Consider the following 23882-nt stretch of genomic DNA (forward strand, 5'->3'; position numbering starts at 1 on the left):
TAATCTTAAAATTTGTATGGAACTACTAAAGATCCCAAACAGCCAAAACAATCTTTAAAATTTTTTTAAATGTTTTATTTATTTTTAAGAGACAGAGAGAGACAGATCATGAGCAGGGGAGGGGCAGAGAGAGAGGGAGACAGAATCTGAAGCAGGCTCCAGGCTCTGAGCTAGTGGTCAGCACAGAGCCCTATGTGGGGCTCAAACCCACAAACCGTGAGATCATGACCTGAGCCGAAGTTGGACACTTAACTGAGCCACAAAGGTGCCCCAAAGCAATCTTGAAAAAGAAAAACAAAGCTGGAGAGATCACAATACTAGATTTCAAGTAACACTGAAAAGCTATCATAAACAAAACAGTATGGTACTGGCACAAAAATAGACACTTAGATCAATGGACTGGGACAGAAAACCCAGAAGCAAACTCGTGATTATATGGTCCATTAACCTTTGATGAAAGAAGCAAGAATACGCAAGGGGAAAAAGTCTCTTCAACAAATGGTGTTAGGAAAGCTGGACAGCAACGTACAAAAAAAACCCAATGAAACTGGACCACTTTCTTACACCATACCCAACAATAAACTCAAAATGGATCAAGGAACTAAAAGTGAGACTTGAAACCATACAAATCCTAGAAAAGAGAATAGTCAGTAATTTCTCTGATATTGCCATGTATTCAGTTTTCTGGATATGTCTCCTGAGGCAAGGGAAGCAAAATCTAAAATAAACTATTGGGAATACATCAAAATAAGGAACTTCTTCACAGGAAAAAGCAATCAACAAGACTAAAAGGGGACCTACTGAATGGGAGAAGTTATTTGCTGTTGGGGGCCGCCGAGTTTTGGCCGCCTCAGGCAAGGAGATATCGCTCTCCAGGGAGCAACCAAAAAACAAGATTTACATCTAGAGGCTAGGAGAGTGCATTTCCTGGTCCAGATTTTGGAGACAGTCCTACTGAGCCAGACGAAAAAGGCCAAAATGAACAAAAGATCAAACTGCATTTTGGATTATGCAGCGCTAAGCATTGCAGGCGCAAGTCTGGGCGCTTCTTTTTGAGGCTGTGTCCAGAGTTTCAGTTTCGGTTTCCCCTTTCCCTAATATTCATTTGACTCTGTTACCTGGCAACCAACCTGGGTCAGTTCCCTGCCCCAAACCCTATATAAGAGTATTATTTTCTTAATAAAGGGGGCTTGATCAGAAACCGTGTGTTGTGTCCTCTCTGTGCTCCCCCTTCTGCCCTTTCTCTCCCTCTCTCAGGAAAGAACCCGCAAGGATTTTCCACCCTGCTGGCCGGGGCGGGACCTGACAATTTGCAAATGACATATTTGATAAAGGATTAGTCTCCAAAATATATTAAACAACTAATAAAACTCAACTCCCTTCAAAACAAAGAATCCAATTAAAAATGGCCAGAAGGCATGAACAGATATTTCTCCAAAGAAGATATCCAGGTGGCCAACAGACACATGAAAAGGTGCTCAATATCATGCATCATCAGGAAAATACAAGTCAAAACAACAATGAGATATCACCTCACACCTGTCAGAATGGCTAAAACCCAAACCTTAAGAAACAACAAGTGTTGGCAAGGATGTGTAGAAAAGAGAACTCTTCTGCACTGTGGTGGGAATGTGAACTGGTGTAGTCACTGTGGAAAACAGTTTGGAGGTTCCTCAAAATGTTAAAAATAGAACAACCCTACATTACAGTAATCAAACTACTGGCTATTTACTAAAAAAATATGAAAACACCAATTCAAAGGGATGCATGCACCACTATGTTTATTGCAGCTTTATTACAATAGCCAATTTATGGAAGTAAGGCAAGTATGCATTGATAGATGCATGGGTAAAGAAAATGTAGTCTGTGTGTATGTGTGTGTGTGTGTATACACACACACACATACACACACACACACACATACACAACAGAATGTTATTCAGCCATAAAATGAATGAAATCTTGCCATTTGCAGCAACATGGATAGAGTTGGAGATTATAATGCTAAGCAAAATACATCAGTCAGAGAAAGATAAATACCGTATGATCTCACTCAGATTTGTAATCTAAGAAACAAAACAAACAAACCAAGGACAAAAGAGGCACACTAAAAAGAGACTCCTAAGTATAGAGAACCAATTGGTAGTTTTCAGAGGAGAAGTGTGTGGGGAGATGGAAGAAGTAAGTGAAGGGGATTAAGAATACACTTATGAGCACTGAATGAGGTATAGGATTGTTGAATCACTATCTTGTACATCTGAAACCAATATACCACCGTATGTTAACTATATTGGAATTAAAAACTTAGTAAAAAAGAAAAAGTTTCCATCACAACAAAAAAGTTTTATACCTATGTATGGTGATAATGTTAACTAGGCTTACTCTGGTGATCTTTTTGCAATATATTCAAATATTAAATCATTGTGTTGCATACCTATTAGCTAATATGTTATATGTCAATTTACCTCAAAAAAAAAAAGGTCCTCTTAATCCCAAGTGGTTTGTTTAGGAATGTCACAAAGATTTTAATTCCCAACCTAAGAAGCTATAATCACTAGGATGGCTTTCTTTTGTATGACTGGGATATTTGTGATTGGTGAAGTCGTACAATCAGTCCATTGGTTTTCATTGTACAACTATTGTTACGCTGGCCACGTAAGTGAATCAACGAACGTTTACTGGCCCAGAGGCAACTCAGAGTTTCCTGGCGGAGCACTAGAATAGCAAACCTGGGTTCGAATCCTGACACTGCCACTTCCTAGCCATATGAACCTGGGTATACAGATTTAGTCTCTCCTGGCTGTTCTCTCACTGATCCAACGGGAATAGCAATGCTCCCTATCCCATATACACTACTTGTGCGAATTAAACAGGATAATGCTTACAAAGGGCTTAGCATGTTCCTTGTACATAGAAACAAATAGTACAGCTCAATACTTTCTTACAGAGGCTTCTGAATATAGGCCTCCCCTCCCCCCCCTTCCCAAAACAAGTTGTGTGAAAGGCTTAAGGAACTCACCGCAAACGCGCGCTTGATGGAGGGCACATTGCTGAAAGCGATCACGACCGGAATGATGCCAAGGGCACTGAATTCCATAGTGGCCGCGGCAATGGTCTGGGCATCAGTAGACTGGCCGCTGCTGAAAAAGGTGGCGATCCGTCTGGTGTGAGCCCCTGGGAGCGTTCGCTTGAAGACGTTCCTGGAGACAAACCTCATCGTTTTGCCGATCTCCCTGCTGTCGGAGGACCTCTCGTAAGGAATAGCTTCAATCTGTCGGAGAAGCTGGTTCTTCTCCAAGGCGTCTGAGAAGCGGATGAGGTGCCGGGCATGGGAGCTGTAGGTGAGGACGGCGACGCGCGCGCCCACCGGGCAGCGGGTCTCCCGGACCCTGACGCCCCTCACCAGGGACGACATCAGCTCCTTCATGCGCTCAAACTCCTGCTTGGTGACATCGCGGGACTGGTCCAAGGCGAACACCAATTCGGTGGGATGCACGGGGCATTCGGGTTTTCCTAAAAGGCAAGAACATGTTCCTTACCTAGCATGGTTAAAGACAAATACAAAAAAAAAAAAAGAGCAAAGTAATTTTAAATGTTAAATACATAAATATTTAAACATCAAGCATTAAATGCTAAAATGAGCAGTTGAAACACTAAATATTTTAATCTTGAATAAAAATGCTATTGTAAAAATGGAATTTGCTCTTTTAAGTAAAGTGCAAGAGAAAGTCTATCATTCAGTTTGAGTTTTTATGCAATCTTTCCGTTAACGACCAACTTCCTTCTAAATAATAAAAAGCACATGAGTATGTCCTTTTACTTACAGAGATTAAATCAATGGCATCATGTTTATTGCTGGAGCTTTACACAGTTAGATAAACAGAAACATACATTTTTTTTTTACTTAATAAGGAAGTGTAACAGGGGTTAAAACAGAAATGGGTCCAACAGCTCTGTTAATTATTTCAGAGAGATTGAAGTGTCCACTGGAATGGACATGTACCATATGGAAGAGACTGTCAGATGTGGAGGGTAGGAACCACAGACACCTTAGAGCCCTGGCCCAACTACGCACTAGCCACGTGACCCGGTCCAGGTGACTTACCTACCCTGTGCCTCATTTGCTCATCTGTAAAATGCTGCCCTAAGATGAGCCACTGCATAGCCCTACGTTGAGGATTTAATAAATCAACACAGGCAAAGCACTTAGGAAAACAGTGCCTTGCACACAACAGGTGCTCAATTAACGTTAGTCATCACTATAAAATTATTACTACAGACTTTTTCATTGTGAGAACTATATCACTTAAGAGTGAGGAAATCTTTCACTCATATATTTTTGTTTAACAGTTGAAAAGGCAAGTTTAACCAACAAATATACGTTATTACATAGAGAAACTGAGTCATTAAACTTGAATGTTCAATGTTAATTTCAGATTTATTTATTGATCCCGATTCATTCCTTCTAATCCCAGTATCCTGTATTATCACAGTTGACCATTTATATTTGTCTGATTATCTGATTGTTTTCCTCTCCATTAAGCGTGGAGATATGGACTGCGGCTCTCTTGATCTGCCAGATTATTTGTTCCCGCCATTTATTAGGGTTCTAATAAATATTGATTGAATGAAGAAGAACCAAACAAAGAACATTTCTTTTGCAACAAGGACAGTAAGAACAACAAAACTTTAATAATGCGGGAGATGCCTGTCGTTGAGATGCAGGTTGGTAAAAAGTCATCATGTGCTTCTCTTGGAGAGGTGCCTTCTCTCATTCAGATGCCAGCAAGTCAAATTCAGAGATAATAAATGTAGCAAGTGGTTCACCGGCTCTTTATAAGAGCTCAGAAACTCAGGCCTGCTGGGGGTGGCCTGGGCTGGTCCAGGAGCAAGTTCTCTGCTGTGACCAGCTAGGCTTCGCCCCGACCTTAGTGCTAGAGATTATCTCCTTCTGGTCCTGGACTCTGTGCCCTTCCAGGCTAAAAGACCAGTAAGAATAAACATCTTACCTCAAACCAAACTGTGCATCTCAGTGGAAACAGGACATAATTTATTAGCCTCTGGGTCTAACTTAGAAGGCTGAGCAGATATTTAAAAAAATTGAAGTCCTGTGAACTTTGTAATAAAAAATTAATGGAAGTATGCCTTGACATGAAAGTGGTTCTGCCAGCGTTTTGATTGGAAACAATACAACAATAATACAGCTTCAGGTGTAATTTAGAGATAAAGGGCAAAAGAAGGTTCACAGTATGGGCTGAAATATGAAAAAATTCAAGTGTTCAGGAAAAAACACCTAAAAGGTAATTCAACTTGCAAAATGCATGTTCTGAAATTCAGCAAGCTGCCAGGAACCAGTAGATCCTGAAGAACACTGGGCTAGATCATAGTGGGACCTCGGAGGACCTCGACCAGGCACAGATGGCCACACAGAGACCTAACATGGTTCTGTAGCCACACACATGCACACTGATGGCTGCTGATGGCACAGAGCAAGTAGTGATGGGGAGAAAGACAAACCAAACCACTGACATGTAGCTGCTGCACAGCAATGGCGTCCTCTCCAGGCCACCACCACATTTGACAGAACCACCACACACCCTCCTAACTAGTCCCCTGGCCTTTAAACTTATCCTTTCCTACAATCTACTCCTCCATAGTGGTCCAAATCAGCTTTAAAAATTCATTCATCAGCTCATTTTCCTCCCTTCAATACTTTCAATAACCTCTTTAATACCCTCCCATTTCAATGTGCATACAACCCAGCCTCCTTATTCAAGCCTACAAGGTCCAACTTGATCTGGCTTCTGTTTACTTCATTTTTTCACATGCCAGTCTCCCCATCCCTCCCTATAATAGGTCAGGCACACTGGACTTCTGTCAGTTCCTAGAAAATGCCTAGGTCTGCCTGTCCCGTATCATGGCCTTTGCACTTGCTGTTCTTTCTCTTGGCTCTTGTAAGCTGGCTTCTTTTTATTCTTTGGTCCAAACTCAAAGGTCATTGCCTCAAGGAGGAGCCCTCCATCCTAAAGTGTTTCTCCCCTAACATGCTGTGACGGAGCACACCGTTAGCTCTTTCACAGCAACTAAAGGATTCCTTATTTCTTTCATGTGTTTATCATCTGGACCGTCTGCTAGAAAGGAAGCTTCTGAAGACAGGAATTACATCTATCTTATTCAAGCCCTGTGTCCCCAGTGTCCAGCACATAATATGCTTTCAATAAATATTTGTTGAATCACTGAAAATACAACTAGAGGGCATGGATTCATGGGTTTATACAAAAGGTATATGGTATAAAGGTATATGAAAGTAGTTGCCTACTACATCTTAATTCTTAATCACTAGATTATGAGGCAATAGAGAAAATGAAGGGAAGGAGACTTATTACCAAAAAAAACCCTAATGGTAAGATTAACAGTAATGTTATTCATTCAAATATTAATAAAAGAAATCAAACTACTTGGCTGAGAAACAGCTGAGACTCCGCTAAAGCTGAGTGATTTATTGGAGAGCAGGTCTGGGCTACCAGTATGAGGCAGCAGAGGCAGCTCTGATAAAATTTATATCATTTGGCAGGCAACACTTTGTTTTAATTCGTCTTTCCAGATGTATGACATTTTGGAGCTTGATTATAACTTGCTGTAAATAAAGCTTACTCACCATGGCCACCAGCTGGGGAAGAAGAACAAAGGAGACAGGGTTATTATTTGGTAGAACAGACTTTGGTACTGTGTGGGGAAATCATGGCAGTAGAAACTCTGCCCTGTGTGCTTTTTGTGGATGACTCAAACATCAAGCCAACAGAAAGGGTTTGGAGAAAATGCAGACGGATCCCAGCGTCTTGGCAAAACAAGATGGATGGGAGACCGAGACAATATGCAGTCATAAAGCAGTATCCTGCAGCCAGCTGTCAGAGGGCAAGAACCCCTACCTGGGAGGGAACAGTATACTACTGAGAGGCACACTGGATTTGGAAAATTAAAAGGTCCTAACCTCTCTTTACTCTAATTTTCCCCCAGTGTGTGTATCTATAGATGTTAATTTTATGTATATACACATATATGTGTGTACAGATGTGTGTGTGTGTGTGTAAACATCAGAGGTGGAATTACTTGGAAGCAGATGAAGCATAAATAAGCTTTAGATCTGCACTGTTCAATATGGAAGCCACATGTGACTATTTAAATTTTAATCAAAATTCATTTTCTCAGTAGCACTAACCACCTTTCAAGTACTCCAAGTCACAGGTGGCCAGTGGCTACTGTATTGAACAGCGTGGTGAACACGTCTATCACTGCAGAGTTCTCTGGACAGCCCTGCTTTTAACTTCTCACCTTTCACTTGCACAGTCCAGGACCCTGAGAAAGGGCCTAGACGTGTGTTCACATGATAACGCACTTCTATGATATGCAGAAGTCGTTGGTTGTGATTTCTCTTCTTGTTCTAAAGAACACGTTCTTTTCAAATAATTTGGTACCTACTTTTGGATTTAGAACTTTGTATTAAGCCTCTCAAATTGTAAAAGATTGGGCCTCATCTCACTTGGATCTACCTTTGAATCATAATAGTTCACGTGTCTCCAATGTTAAAAAGCCTATTGTGTTACTTCAGCCCAAAGCAACTGGTCTTCATGACCTTATCTATTTTGATTCTCGTCATGAATTATTCTGTTACAGTACAAAAAGGTAGACTTAAGATCAACACTGCATTCAAAGGTTTAAAAAGTCTCTATCTTTGAGACCAAAGCTCTCTACAGAAATGAGCTCTGGTTTGTCTATTCTTCTTCTTCAAAATACCTTGAAGGAGTGTTTCAGTCATAATGTTTATTTGAGAAGTCATTACATATTTGTAGATGAACATAAATCGTTAATTCTTTACTCATCTTGTACATGGAATTCCTTTAATGGTGCTAACATATATTTTGATAGAAGAGGCTGCTATAAAGGGTCTTAAAGCAAATTCAAAAGAGCATTTGCCAATCAAAATGCATTTTCTGCTTTAAAATTTTTGAGAGAGAAAGATATATAGGCAAAATGAGTAATTTTATAAGCAAATCAATTATTCCAGCCAAAAATAATCAAGCATGTCTTTCCAGAAAAGGAGTAATAAACAATAAAGCCAAGTAAGTGCTCCCACCCTTCAGGACACCCTATTACCCCAGTGAGCTTCCACACCAGATGAATTCAATCCTGCATTATTGTCAGGTGTTAATCATTTTTAAGTGTTCAGTGTGACTCTCCACTGATTGATTTTACCATCAGTAGAGTTCTGACCTCATATCTCAATTTCCCCTAGGTTAAATGCACTAGATATTAATTAGTACTCGGAACAGGTTCCAATAGACATGATGGCAGTCAGAGAAGGAGTTAATGGTCACCAGTCTACGCTGACTCAAAATATATGCAGTGACATCTCTAATTTTAAGAGATTGGCTGGTAAATTGTCTCAATTCTGAGGGCATAGTTCACTGTTCTTCTTCTATGAATGATTTGACAACTTGGGTGATCAATTTAAGCAGGGTACTTACGGCTGTGGTCCCGCACATACTGAATGAGCTCACACGTCTGCAGTTCAAAAATAAAACAAAGAATTAACTGACTGCCAGGTCTTCAAGTCTAAAAATAAATAAACTTAATGGAGTACAGAGCATTTTGTTGGAATCGGGAGATACATACAGAAAATGAAGCCAATCCTCTGGCCCCTTTCACACCCTAGGAAACAAAAGAAATGTGTTCTCATTGCTCCACACACACATCAGTAGCCAGAATGTGCATTTCCCTCAGAAAGTGACATTATCTCAAGTTTTATTCTTATTAAGTTAAAGGGAAAAAGGAATACATGTAGGAGGATTGTCATCACCGAGTTAAAAGTAACATTATAGGGGAAATAAACTGTAAGCAGCAAGCTTGATGAACACAAACCCCCAAAGGCCACCTTCCTCCAGCCCCATCTCTAGACAACAAAGATCGTCTAGAATCTAAGGATGAGGTGAAAACTTAACGCTGGCATGGAGAGCTTTGGAGCAGGTTTGTGGCTTAGAATCAGATAAGGCTAAACTATCCATTATAGCTGCCCGTCCTTGAGGGAGGTTCAGACTTCCTTAACCCCACGGTTTGCCTTGGCCGCGGAACAGCTGAACTGAACCTTCCTCTGTTCCCATCATTGGTTGGATGATAAAGGGACCAGACTCAAACTGAACATCTGGAAAGGTAATCCCAACAGTCTTCCAAAAATGAATGAATATGCACAGATATATATAGAACTGTCTGGATTGAGAATAGAAAGAACAAAGTGGAATTGGTTTTAATTTCACTTATTCAATCCCATCTTAGGAACAGGAAGAGTCTGGCTACTCTCCAAGAGAGACACCCAAGGAAAACACAGTGCAGCCCCACTCAAACTCTTGGCAAAAGTAAGTTCCATGTGAATGCAACTTTGATCATTTATTCCCTGTTTATTAATTTCCTCTCACTTCCCTTCATTCTCTAACCACTTACTGAATATAAGGAGAGGACAAGGATTGGGCAAATAAATTCTCCCATAATTGGGAAATCACATTTCAGTCTAATACTTTTCATTTTCTCCCTCAAAATCCCCTCAACTCACAAGAAATGGCAACTAAATTTTTCAGCATTACCCCCTCCTCTCTCTAAGCAAATAAATGTGGAAAAATTGTGAAAATAGTCACCAAGAGGCAAAGACAGAAAGCATACACATTTGAACAGTGAAGACTCCTTGCACCTTTCATTCAGAAAAGGATCTGGTGTTATTTAGGACTTTGCAACTCACCTTTCGTCCGGGAGGTCCTGGTTCCCCGGGGGATCCCATCTCGCCTGGAAGCCCAGCGGACATCTTGAAGCAGAATTTATTTTAGAATTATATTTATATGTACATGCATAGGTGTTTGTGGTTGTGTTTTAAATGTCAAAGGCAATACACTTTTATTGTAGAACACAGAGATTTCCAAACAGCACACAAAAGGAAAAAACATTTAGGAGTTCTTTTGCTCCCAAATAATCCTTGTTAACATTTGGTGTCTTTTCTTCTAGTCTTTTACTTTTTTATTGTCTTGGCATTGTCATATGTTTCTATCTACATATATTCTTTTAAAATATAACTTTATACTTTTTCCTGCTATCTTTTAAGTATCTCTCTGGATATTTTCATGTTATTTTTTTTCAAATTCACCTTTCACAGCTGCATAATATTTTATTAACACAGATGTACCATGATTTCTTTCATCAGTCCCTTATTGTTGGCATTTAGGTTTGCAGTTGCTGTAATACGCAGCACCACTACAAAATTGTATGTGCAATTCTGATTATTTCCTTAGGGAAGATTGCTCCAACTGGAATTGCTGGATCAAAGGAGAAATTTTTATCTAAATGAGATGGTAGACAACAACAACAAACAAATAAACAAAAACCCCACAAACACAAAAATGTAAATATAAAAACCTTGAAACAACAAGCAGTAAATACTTAAAATGTGGCTGGAGATACTTACTGTGAAATGATAAATAACAGCAGTAATAAAAACAATTGTTGTTGACCACTCACTACATGCCAGGAATTTTTCCATGCGCATTTAACAATATAACGTATCATAAAGAAGGATAGAATTTAATTTAAAAATTGGGGCAATATTCCTTGGTTCATTCAAAATGCCATGGGATTTATAATCTTTACAGGAATGAAAAGATGAAGTTGTCTAAAATCGACTTAATTTGTATAAGCATTGTCTATGCAGCAAGGAGTGACTGTTGATGTCTTCTGAGAATTCTACGGTGTTTTGGGTTGAATGAAAAAACTTGCTGATCATGTTTACTTTGGAAGATATGGATTAGCCTCCCAGGGGAGAAATGGCAGACTGAAAATACACATTTGTATGGAGAAAGAAGACAATAGCCACAAACCTTCAGAGGCTAGGAAAGCAGATATATAAGTGGTAAAGGACTTAGCTGATCTGAAAAAGCTGTGTGCTAAGCCAGCAGCAGGGAAAGCCAAGAATCCAAGTGTTTCATAACACACTCCCAGAAGGCTCAAGAATTGGCAGCACCTGGTACCTCCAACAGTGGAGGTGAAAGGGAGGGGCTAAATAAGGAAGACTGGTTTAAAATCATTTTAAGAATCCTCCAATCTCCTCTCCATTCTCTACAGTTGGGTGAATATCCCTTTTCTCCACTCCAACAACAGACAGAGGTAAAACTGAAGTATCTGCACCAGGGAGCTCCAGAGAGAGTTGAGGGCCAATGGTACAATCCTGCAAACAGGGCGAGTCAACGAAAGTATACATATGAAAGTATGCATGTGAAAAACATAGGCGACCCCTCAGGTTTCCTTTTTCATGTGGCTTTAGGAAAGCTATACTCAGACCTTCATCCTCAGGCAGGAAACTGGGACAATCTTCTCAGGGAAATCTGACTAGGCAAAGAAAGAAGACCTAAAGACAAAGAAAGACACCTAAAGATCTACTGACATCTGGTCAGTAGAAGAACTAACTTAGCCAGACCACTCTTCAGTAAAACTTGTAGTTGACCAGCTCTATCAGTGTCTTTGGGGCTTCCAATTAGCCTTTTTGTCTTCAATTCTTAAATAGGAAGAGATATCCCATTTCTCCAGACATGCTGGAAATAGAGATCAAAACAGAAAACCACAAACTATAGGAAAAGCAATGCTATGAAACAAAGCAGCTATGAAACAAAGCAAGATAGTATAAGAAATATTTAGAGAACAAAAGTGAGCTCTTGAAAATTAAATCATGGTCGGGGTTTCGTATGTAGCAGAGCAGCTCCCTCGCTGCGATCTATTGAAAGTCAGCCCTCGACACAAGGGTTTGTAAAAACAAAACAAAACAAAAACAAAAAAACAAAAAACAAACAAACAAAAAAAGAAAATTAAATCATGGAAGGAACATTGTAAAATAATGTCAAAGAAATCTCCCAGATAGTAGAACAAAATGACAACCTGAAAAATAGAGGAGAGGAAAGAGATGAGGGATTACCATTTTTTCCCCTAAGAAACCTTGTGAAATTATATATGAGTCTCTACACTTGATCTTAGCCAAAAGGCCGAGAAGTGATATATTGGACTCTAAATCAGCGGTTTTCAACTAGGGAGAATTTTGTGCCTGTCTCCTCCACCAAGGGTGAGATTAGAAAATGCCTGGAGACATTTTTGGCTGTCATACTGGGGCAGGGTAGAGAAGGGCAGTGCTCCTGGAATCTAGTGGGTAGAGGCCAGGGATGCTGGTAACCAACCTATAAGAATTTTCCAGTCCAAAACATCAATAGTGCTGAGGTTAAGACACCCTACCTTAAAGTATGTCAATGTGTCAACTTGATAAAAAATACATATATACAAACACACATATAAACACAAAATAAGACAGTTTAAAAACTCATGCAAAGTAAAAGAAAATCCTTCAGTTAGGGGAAAAACTAAGGTGAAAATTTAGAAAACAAACTAAAAATGTAATCATTCCAAGAAAACTGAAGAAGCACTCAAAATTTAAGGCAAAACTACCTATTGAAACTTCAGCTTTTTAAGAAGGAAAACCTGTAGGTATTCAGTGTTTAAACTTCAACTTCATATTCAGAAATACTCACATAGATATGGGAAAGGCAGCTTGGCAGGTGAAATAAGTTATAAACAGTGATGAATTGTGGGAAAAAAAGAAATTCAAGTAATCAAAGTCCAAAAGAAAAAGTTCACATGCTTCCATTTGGTCCATTGTTTTATAAAAATGATTAATGAGGCTTTGGGGGACAAGAACCCAAACAGCTGAACTTGTTAGCATGCTTCCAACATTCAGGAGGAAATTATTTCATTAAAAAGCCAAGGGAAAGGATCCAGAGATATTTCAGTGCAGATGACATGTGGATTAATTTGCAAGTATTTTCTAATTATCTTTCTAATTATATCAGTCATTTATTTTTGAGACTCTAATGTTAAAGGATAGTCATCCAAAATCATGTGTGAGGAAAAGAATTATAGCTGAGATGCAGTCCTCTTAGGAAAAGCAGGATGGAGGTAACAAGATTTTTTTATTTTGTATCCCTAAAACCCACATGAATAAGGTCTATGTAGACAAGAGATGTCCAGGATGGTGTCATGATTGGACCCTGAACTTACGTTCTCCCAAAGACACACCAAATCTACACCGACCTATAGAGCAATCTATTCTGGAAAATAACTGAGGACTGACTGAACATCTTCAGCACAACAAAGGACAGAGGAACCCCAAAGGGAATGGCAGGAGAGATGGAGGAGACACAGAAACTATGGAAACCCCACCCCTAAAGCTATGAACTGCAGTGCTATGAACATTCTCCAGGAGAGATTACATTAGGCCAGAAAACAAGTATCAATAAATTTAAGAAGCCTGAAATTATATCAAGCATCTTTTCCAATCACAGTGGGATGAAACTAGAAATCAGTCACAAGAAAACTGGAAAAAACACATATATGTGGAGGCTAAACAATCAATGGTCAATGAAGCAGTCAAAAAGGAATAAAAAAATACTTAGAGACAAATGAAAATGGAAACACAATGGTTCAAAATCTTTGGGATGCAGTAAAAGCAGTTCTAAGAGGGAAGTTTATAGCAAGGCAGGCCTACTTTAATAAAAGAGAAACATCTCAAATAAATAATCTAACCTTATACCTAAAGGAACAAGAAAATAAAAGAAGAAACAAAGCCCCAAGTTAGAAGGAAATAATAAAGACCAGAGCAGAAATAAATGAAATAGAGGCTAAGAAAACTATTGGAAGTATTAATGAACCTAAGAGCTGGTTCTTTGAAAAGCTAAACAATATTGATAAACCTTTAGCCAGTCCCATAAAGGAAGTGGGGAGGGGAGAGGGAGGACTTAAATTAGAAATAGAGAAAAGGTAGAATTGACAGTACAGAAGAATAAAGGATCAAAATAGACTACTCTAAAAAATTATATGCCAACAAATTGGACAACCTAGAAGAAATGAATAAATTCCTAGAAACATTGTTTCCAAGACTGAATCAAATCTGAACAGACCAATGACCAGTAATGAAATTGAATTGGTAACAAAAAAAATTCTAGCAAACAAAATTCCAGAACCAGATGGCTTCACAGGTGAATTCTACCAAACATTAAAAAATTTAATACCTACCCTTCTCAAACTATTCCAAACCTTCCCAATTCATTTTATGAAGGCAGCATGACTTAAATATCAAAATTGGGGGGGAACCCCATTACAAACAAAGAAAATTATAGGCCAATATCCCTGATGAATATAGATGCAAAACTTCTCAACAAAATATCAGCAAATCTAATTCAACAATACATTATAAAGGTCATCCACCACAATCCAGTGGGATTCCAGGGGGCAAGACTGGTTCAATCCCCACAAATAAAACAAGCCAAGTTGTTGGATCAAGGCGACGCATTAACAAAATGAAGACTTAAATCATATGATCACCTCAATAGATGCAGAAAAAGCTTTTGACAAAATTCCAGCATCCATTTATGAAAAAAACTCTCAAAAGAATGAGTTTAGGCAGCACATCCCTCAACATAATAAAAGCTTTAAATAAAAATCTACAGCTTACATCATACTCAATGGTACAAAACTAAAAACATTTCCTCTGAGATCAGGAACAAGATGGGGATGTCCACTGTCGCCACATTTATTCAACATAGTACTGGAAATCTGAGCTTCAGCAATTACACAAGAAATGAAAGGCAACCCAAATTGGTAAGGAAGAAGTGAACTGTCACTATTTGCAGATGAAATTATATACAGAAAACCCTAGTGAGTCCACCAGAAAACTATGAGAATAAAGGAATTCAGTAAAGTCACAGGGTACAAGAAATCCCTTGTATTTCTATATACTAATAATAAAGTAGCAGAAAGAAAAATTAAGAAAAATAAATCCCATTTATAATTGCACCAAAAAGAATAAAATGCCCAGGAATAAATTTAACCAAGGAAGTGAAAGACCTATACAATGAAAACTATATTACCCTGATGAAAGAAACTGAAAACTCAAGCAAGTGGAAAGATATCCTATGGTCATGGACTGGAAGAATTAATATTGTTAAAAATGTTCACACTACCCAAAGCAATCTACAGATTCAGTGCAATTCCTATCAAAGTACCAGTGGTATTTTTCACAGAACTAGAACAAGTAATCCTAAAATTTGTAGGAACCATAAAACGCCCTGAATAGCCAAAGCAATTTTGAGAAAGAAAAACAAAGTTGGAGGTATCACAATGTCAGATTTCAAGATATACTACAAAGCTACAGTAATCAAAACAGTATGATGCTGGCATATAAAGAGACACATAGATCAATGCAACAGAATGGAAAACCCAGAATACACCTGTGCTTATATGGTCAATTAATCTATGACAAAGGAGGCAAGAAACAATAAGGAAAGGACAGTTGTTTCAATAAATGATGTTGGAAAAACTGGACAGCTAGAAGCAAAAGAATGAAAGTGGATCACTTTCTTACACCATAAACAAACATAAACTCAAAATGGATTAAGGACCTAAATGTAAGACTTGCTATCACAAAACTCCTAAAAGAAAACATAGGCACTAATCTTCTGGATCTGTCTCCTCATGCAAGGGAAACAAAAGCAAAAATAAATTATTGGGACTATTATCAGACTAAAATGCTTTTGTGTGATAAAGGACACCAGTGACAAAATGAAATGGCAATCTTACTGAATGAAAGAAGATATTTGCAAATGGTATATCCAATTAGGAGTTAATATCCAAAATATATAAAGAATGAATACAACTCAACACACAAAAGATACAGAGAACAACCAGACTGGTGATTGCCAGAGGGGAGGTGGGTGGAGGGATGGGCAAAATGGGGAAAGGGACTTAAGAGGTACAGACTTCCAGTTATAAGTAAGTAAGTCCTAGAGATGAACAGTACAGCATAGGAAATACGATCAATAATACTGTAGTAATATATGGTGACAGATGGGGACTATACTTCAGGGTGAGCATTTTGTAATCTATGTAACTGTTGAATCACTATGTTGTACACCCGGAATGAATATAATATTGTATATCAACTATATTTCAATAAAAAAAAGTCCTGGAAAGAGAGTCACAGAGGTAGAAATGGCCAAGTGTAATGCAAAAGAGGATGAACACGTAAGAGAGCAAACAGGCTGCTACAGAATCCCTTAGAAGAGCAGGCCATTAACAACGAGCTAGGAAAGAACCCAATCTCCCGTACATGGTACATTGGCAGCCAGAATGGGTGAAGTTGTTCATGAAAAGCAAATGCTTCTTTGCCTTCTTGCTGGCATTGAAGGAGGACTCATGTATCCATTTCTCTTCCCCGGGTTTGCCTTAACAACAACACACACATATTTTGCGAGTCTTGAGGAACCATGACAACTCAAATGAGTATAAAAGCATGAAAAGGACTTCCCAAAGCAGCTGAGGTTGTAAGGCTTGGAATCTAAGAAACTTACCGTCTTGCCTCTGGCTCCTTTGGGTCCAGTTCCTCCTGGACCACCACGGTCCCCAGTCTCACCCTAAAGAAGTTCAGGAAAATAAAATGGTAATTAAAATCCAAGAGCCAAGTCTCAATGTGTTTTTAAACTGATCCCAACATAAAGACATTTTTCATATATATTTTATTTCTTTATTTATATTTTTATATAGTTTATTGTCAAGTTGGTTTCCATATAACACCCAGTGCTCTTCCCCACAAGTGCCCTCCTCCATGACCATCACCCCCATATTTTAATCTTCAAAAGTCTTCTTTGAAGTATCTGCCCTCCCCCTCTTTTTCTCTCCCCTCCCCCAATTTATAGTTCTCTACTCCACACAGGCAGCCTCATTGTTTTACTTTGCTTCCCTCTTTCCAGCCACAACACAGCCACCTCGGAGACATGAACTGTTCCCTGATCCGATCACAGATCCTGGCATTTACTGAAGTCAGTAAGTGTTTCTAGCAAAAGTGAAAGCCTTAAGGTAGAAGGCATCATGGCTAACTTATTATCAGAAGGTGATTTATAATCACATTGGAAAAACCGAGCCAGGTGAAGTCAGGTTTTGGGTTTCCTTATGTTTTACTTTCCTTTGAGCCAAGAAGAAAACACATATGATAGAGGGGAAGGAGTCTATTCGAGAAGAAAAATAAGGGTGATGCCTTCCTTTACTTATGAATTTAAAAACTAGAAATGAAATAAAAAAAAAAACCTGTTTCTTTCTCCCCACCTTTTCCTCATAAAGGTTTCTTTTAATCCATTGATCATTAACTATTCTTCTATCATCCTAGGATAGATTTATAGCCTCAGGAGTATTTCTGATTGATCTCTACTTAATATGAAGTGCACAGTACCTTAGGTCCACTTTCTCCAGGAAATCCTTCTTGCCCCTATAATTAAGAGTATGGAAAATTAATATATGCACGTATCACCAATGTAGGTTTGCATCGACTTTTATTTTACCTGCTGCCTTATTTGGTTTTAGTTTCTCTGAATCAGCAAAAGTCCAAAACAACTAAAACTGAAAGTGTACAACATTATTTGAGAAACTAGCTCCAATTTCTAAATTAAGCTATCTATACCAAAATATCATGACAACCTAAGTGGATAAAAGCACACATTTGAGGAATTATATATCAGCTCTCCTTCTACTGACAGTACAGCTGGTTATATGACCAAGTGTCTCTGAAATAGTCCCCTTAGAACATATTTCAGTGAAGAAATTTGGGAAACCTAGAGCCTAAACTTCATCCTTTGTGTTCTGGGTTTCTGTTTACCTTGCTTAGTCCAAGATGTCTGATAATCCCCATGTGATGAAAAAAATTTACTTAAACTGAACTTTGTTTTCTGATTATTAAAAGTAGTATCTCTTTAAACATATAAAATACAAAATGGAAAAAAGGAAAATTACAAAACCTCATTACCCAGAACTAACCATTAGAGATGTTTTTGTCCTATTTTTTAAAATTTTTTATTAAAAATTTCTTAAATGTTTATTTTTGAGAGACAGAGAGGGAGCATCAGCAGGGGAGGGGCAGAAAGCGAGGGAAACCCAGAATCCAAATCAGGCTCCAGTCTGTGAGCTGTCAGCACAGAGCCTGATGTGGGGCTTGAACCCACAAACTGGGAGATCATAGTTGAGTCGAAGTTGGTGCTCAACCAACTGATCCACCCTGGCACCCCTTGTCATATTTTCTTTAAGCCCTTCAAAATGAATTTTTAGCATAATTGGGATAAATATTCTTTTCTAATTTTTTATATTCCAATTTTTTACTTGATACTATCACATAATTTTCAAATAACTACAAACTTCATGTACATTCATTTTAAAGAGGGCGAATATTCCAATACTATCAGCTACTTAATATTTCCTTTTTATCAGATATTGAGATTATTTTTAATTGTTCTCTAAAGAAAATTTCACTGGAAATGCCTCATTCATTGTGACTTTCTTTTTCAAAGAAATTTTAGCTTTTTGGGGTTTATTTTTCCAGACAGCCTCTTGCATCATTCCTCGTGGGATTTCACTTGGGATTAAATTGATCCTTTATAATGTTTTAAACTCTCCAACAAGAATTTGGTTATGTCTCCATTTGGTAAAGTTTTATATTTCAGTAGTTATTTGTCATAGGTCTCAAACAATTTGCAGAAAGGATATTCTTAACTCTATTATGTTTTTGTGGCTATTGTTATTATGGTTTCTAAGTTGTTATTCTTTATAGATAGAAATCACTGGTTTTGTGAATTTATCTTACTTCCAAATACTTAAATATTCATAATATAAAGTTATAATTCTGATAAAAGTTCAAAGTTTTTATTTTTGAGTTATTGCCTGGCCCAATGCATTTTTAAAAGGTCCTGTAAAACTTCTCACTGATAAGTAAACACAGTAAGAGAAGAACAAATTTTGGAATGCCTCGAAGTCAGGCCCTGGCCGCACTTCTCTACAAAGAACAGAAAATTAATTTCAAGTTTCAATTGTTGCCTGTGAGCTTAAACCATCATATTGTTTTTTCTTCTACCACATTCTCCAAGGGATATCAGTAAATAAATGATCAAAATCTATCTCTAAATATCCAAAACTGCCCTATTCACTGGTTCCCCCCCCCCCACCTCCACCTTTAAATGTAAAAAAAGACCAACGACCAAAAAAAGGCACAAAAAAAAATTGGAAATGTTCAGCTTCTAGTCAATGTGTCTTACCTTTTCTCCTTTCCTTCCAATGCTACCATAACCTGGGGGGCCATCATCACCCTGTAAACAAAGGCAATAATGACAAACATCCCGGACTATAGCCTGGAGGCAGGCCTATCCACAAGGAAACAAGACACCCAGTTTTTGGCTTGATTAGGAGAAACTAGGCAGCAGGATACTTGCTCTGGAGCTGGCCATTGACATTTGGTGATAGTGGCACTAAAGGCAACTCTCAGTGACAGATACAGACCATGCACTGTCCCTTAGTCTCACATGTATCATCTGTAAAATGGAACTAAAAATTATAACTACTTACTCGTGATGTTATTATGAGGACTGAATGAGAAAAATTGCAGGCATCGGTAACCTCAATAAAAGGAGAGATTAGTGCTTCTGTTCAACATCTGTAGTTTTAAAACCTTAGCTCTAATGCATTTTCAGTTTGCCAGATGAAAATAGATCTCCTAAATGCTGGGTCAGTGCCTACTGTCAGACCCTTGCAGAAAGTCTTTGTGAGAAGTCCTGAGCTCTGGGGGAGGGTGGGCTGGGTTTCTGATGAACAGGTTCTGATGGGAGGAAAGAGTGGAAGGAGGGTTATGGGGATGCTAAAGACAGATTTTGTCCAGTTTATCACTTAGCCTTAAAAGCATCCTGACCAGGGTGCTTGGCACTGGCAAGTGGCCACCCGAGGAAAGCTAGCTAAGGAACTAATCCAAGTTGAGGATAGTATCTCAATTTCTAGAAAGCTATAAAGCTAGACTGGGGTATCTTTAATACATGCTCCAGAGAACCACACGTGATATCTGTTGAACTAAAAGATTCCAAGGGTCATGTCAAAAGTAGGGATCAAACACAAACCGGCAAGCCTCGAGGACCAGGGAGGCCAATAGCTCCTTTTTCTCCCAAATCTCCAGATTCTCCCTGTCAAACAAAACAACGAACGATGCACTTATTAGGGTTATTAGTATTATATTTTTTGTAAATGAAATTAGCAGTGATGGTTATACAACTGCATCCATATCACCGTATCAAACACAGTGACAATGGCTTTGTGGTCAGGACTGCAAGTTGTATAAACAATGCAAAGAATTGGCTGCTGTTGGCCAGTGAGGTCTCCTCCGTGATGAATGAAGTCCCAGCTCCTCTGAAGCATTCAGTGCAAGTTGCCATCTTGGCAGCTCAGTATCATGAACTGCACCCTTGGAAATGTCTTACCATGAGTCAAAAAGGAAGCTCTGGACTGTTTCAAAAAATTAACAAGACTGTTTTCCAAGATGATCCATCAAATCATTTGGCTGCTGCAAAGACAACTGACTTCTTAATCTAGCTTCAAGTGCTAATCAAGATAACGAAGTTAGCACGACATTCATGGCAATAGTTTCCAACTTCTGACTAGTAGAACATCTACTGTAGGTTATAAATCAATCTCAGGATTATGTGGAGTAAAGTCTAGCCACTTGAGAATGTTCACACCACTTTACAAAAGAAAGCTAACTCCTTTTCTTTAAAAAAAAAAACCTTAAAATTTTAGATTTTAGATTTACATAAATGACTACATAGTACAGAGAGTTTCTATACACTCCACATCTAGCTTCCCCTATTGTTAGCACGATATTAGTTACATTAGTAGGGCCCATTTATAACACATAAATGAATACTGATTCATTATTATTAATTAAAGCCCATACTTTATTCAGATTTTTAACAAGTTTTTATCTAATATCCTTTTTCTCTTCCAGGATCCTATATAGGATACCACCTCATGTGTTCTTAAATTCCTTTAAACTGTGACACTGTCTACCAGATTTTGTTTTTGAGGACCTTGACAATATTGAGGACTACTGCTGAGGTATTCTGTAGGATGTCCCTCAGTTGGGGTTTTTCTTATGATCATGTTGGATTTTATGGGTTTTGGGGGTAAAGAGAACAGAGGTAAAGTGCCATTCTCATCACGACATAACAAGAGAACATTCTCTCAACATTGCTATCATTATTGATGTTCTCATGTTCTCATTCTCATCCTCTGTGTCAAGAAATTTCTCCATTAATTATCTACTCTGACATCTTCAAAATTCTCCTTTCTCTCTGCTCAGACACACACTATGGTCTCTTCTTCATTGAAAACAAATACCCAGCTTCATTCAGTCCTAGATTGGTAGTTAATATCCTCTCTCTGCCCCCAAGTCTTGTTTCTTCTTTTTTAAAAAATTTTTCTTAATGTTTTTTTTTTTAAATTTATTTTTGAGAGACAGAGAGATACAGCATGAGCAGGGGAGGATCAGAGAGAGAGGGAGACACAGAATGTGAAGCAGGCTCCAGGCTTTGAGCTGTCAGCACAGAACCTGACATGGGGCTCGAACCCACAAACTGTGAGTTCGTGACCTGAGCTGAAGCCAGACGCTTAACCTACTGAGCCACCCAGGCGCCCCAAAGTCTTGCTTCTTCAAAGAGTAGGGTATAGCCCTGAATCCATTTCTTCCTCACCAACACATTTTTCAGTCCTCTGTAGGCTGTCACTCTTTCTTTCCCTTCCACTCAAATGCTACATTTTTGAAACTATTCTTTGGAAAATCTTAGCCACCAGAGGCAATGGCTTCTTCACTCCCCCTGCACTATATGATTCTACACTATATGATACACTTGACCTCTCCTTCTTCAAATCTTCTTCTCAGCATCCAGTGTACATGTCTGTTTCTTTACCTTCCTTTCTAATGATTTACCATCTCCTCTTACCCTTCTTACAAATAGACAGACATCACTGACAGCCTTTTTAAAAATCCAAATCCCTTTGAAACCTCCATTTCTGATCAGCCATAAACCCTTCCTCTATTCCCCAAACCAAGTGGTTCCCTTCACTCCTACACTGCTCTTTCTCGACTTTCCTGCTTCTGGGATGGTGCTACACTCATGCAGGAAGCCCACAAATCATGTAGCCCTCTTCTCTATACCTTAGTTTCCTAATACAAGAGTCTTCCAGAATCATGATGAGTTCCTCCTGTCCTTATCCTGTTAAGTCATCCAATTGCTGCTTGTCTTAGAGACTATGGGAGGTACCCAGTAGTCTCCTAACTTCCAATCTCTCAGCTTTCAAAATATTTCTACACTGAGTGGCCTGTTCAAAATCCTCCCAAGTCTGGCTGTGTTCATACACTTTATTAAAAAATTATAAATAGCACTGTACTTGCTACTTAATAAAACAAGTGACCACAGACTTTGTCTTTTATATGCCTACCAGACAGGATCATCATTTTCCCCCCAAATACTCCCAGGATTTTCCAACCCTGTACTTTCCTCCACATGATTTCTTCTCCCTAAAATCCTCTGTGCCTCTTGTTGGCTTGCCAAAGTCTTTATTATCTTGTAGGGTCTGCTCCAAGTCTGTATCCTCTATGATGTCTCTTTCCCCAGCCCAGAAATACTTCTACTAACACTATATTTAAAGTTCCATTCTCAGGCCCATATCTGGTACTACTTTGTGTCATAGATTATGGTCTTGAAAATATTCTAATTTCTGTAGGGATTGATTCCATGTCATCTTTATTATACAACCCAGAAATTCTTTCACTAAGCAAATATTTACTAAGCAATTATGTGCCAGGAACTGTTCAAAGTACTAGGCATGCATCAGCGAGCACAACAGTCAAAGAGCTCTACTCTCTTGAAGCTGACTTTCTAGTCCAACAGAATGTCAGTACAGTGACTTTGTCTTCAAAGGCATTGACCAAAGGTTTGTATGTATGGAGGAAACAAAGAAGAAGAGAGGAGGGGAGGGAAAAAGAGAGGGGCAAAGGAAGGGGCCTGCCTCAGAACATTCCTCCTTCCCTGAGGTTCCCCCTGGCTAAGATTGGGTGTAGCCCCTCGTGAAATTATGCTGAGCTGGAATCTTTGACCTCATTGTGATCCACACCCAAGTCCTTAGATGTTGCTGGCTCTCTAAGAATTAAGCCAGGGTGTAGGGGCAAGAAGATATTCTCCTTTGTGTTGAAAGGGCTCTGGCTAATGCAACCAGACACACTTACTTTGAGGAGAAAACCTTAACTTTGGTGGGCTTAAAGAATGTGACCTACTTTATTTCCTTGGCTTCCCAAATGGCCTGGACTCCCTGCTTCTCCTCCTGGTCCTGGAGGCCCCTGAAACAAAACAAGGATTGCAAATATAACAGAACATAAAGCAACTTTCCCTTAAACCCTTTGTGTCTCTTCTAAGAGGAAAATGAACCACAGATGGGAAAAGAATTATGGATTTACTGATTTCTGTTCTGGAAAAAAGTATCACAGCTGTCAAATAAAAACTAGTAAATAAAATAAAATTAATAAAGTAATTCATGCCAGATGTGGCCTAACTGATCATGCTTCCTTGTGTGTCTTCTTTTCCAAAGAGATTTTACATTCTCACTGTTTTGCTTTTACAGCAGATGTTGCTAAAATGTCTAACATTTAAAGAAGGCATCCCAAATGACATTTGTCTTTAACTGTATTCTGTCTGGTTCCTTGTTTTGGTAGAAAGCATTTTTTTTTAAAAAGTAAACATATATTTATTTGCAAATAATATAATTTGTAAAATAGAAAGCTCAAGAAACTTCCCCCAAAATAATTAGCATTAACAGCAAGATATGTTCAGGTGTACCAGACAAACATTCTGAAATAGTTTTCCTTTTCCTACTGATAAATTAGAGAAGTAAATGTATAT

At 38.6% G+C, this 23882-nt stretch overlaps 1 protein-coding gene and 1 pseudogene across 1 annotated transcript in view; both read right to left on the bottom strand.

The window, feature by feature from the left end:
- The window catches only part of LOC115292844 (collagen alpha-6(VI) chain), a 105214-nt gene that overhangs the window by 24696 nt on the left and 56636 nt on the right, over positions 1–23882 (bottom strand). The window contains exons 23-32 of the mRNA XM_029940829.1: positions 23261–23323; positions 20052–20114; positions 19203–19253; positions 17354–17389; positions 16479–16541; positions 9788–9850; positions 8674–8709; positions 8526–8562; positions 6659–6670; positions 3020–3513 (exon numbers count right to left, since the gene is read on the bottom strand). Coding sequence (XP_029796689.1) covers positions 3020–3513; positions 6659–6670; positions 8526–8562; positions 8674–8709; positions 9788–9850; positions 16479–16541; positions 17354–17389; positions 19203–19253; positions 20052–20114; positions 23261–23323 — 918 coding nt within the window. The remainder of the gene's footprint in view (positions 1–3019; positions 3514–6658; positions 6671–8525; positions 8563–8673; positions 8710–9787; positions 9851–16478; positions 16542–17353; positions 17390–19202; positions 19254–20051; positions 20115–23260; positions 23324–23882) is intronic.
- On the bottom strand, positions 11930–12080 carry LOC115292988 (annotated as a pseudogene).

Source organism: Suricata suricatta, chromosome 5 (genome assembly GCF_006229205.1).
Source record: "Suricata suricatta isolate VVHF042 chromosome 5, meerkat_22Aug2017_6uvM2_HiC, whole genome shotgun sequence".
Taxonomy (NCBI): domain Eukaryota; kingdom Metazoa; phylum Chordata; class Mammalia; order Carnivora; family Herpestidae; genus Suricata; species Suricata suricatta.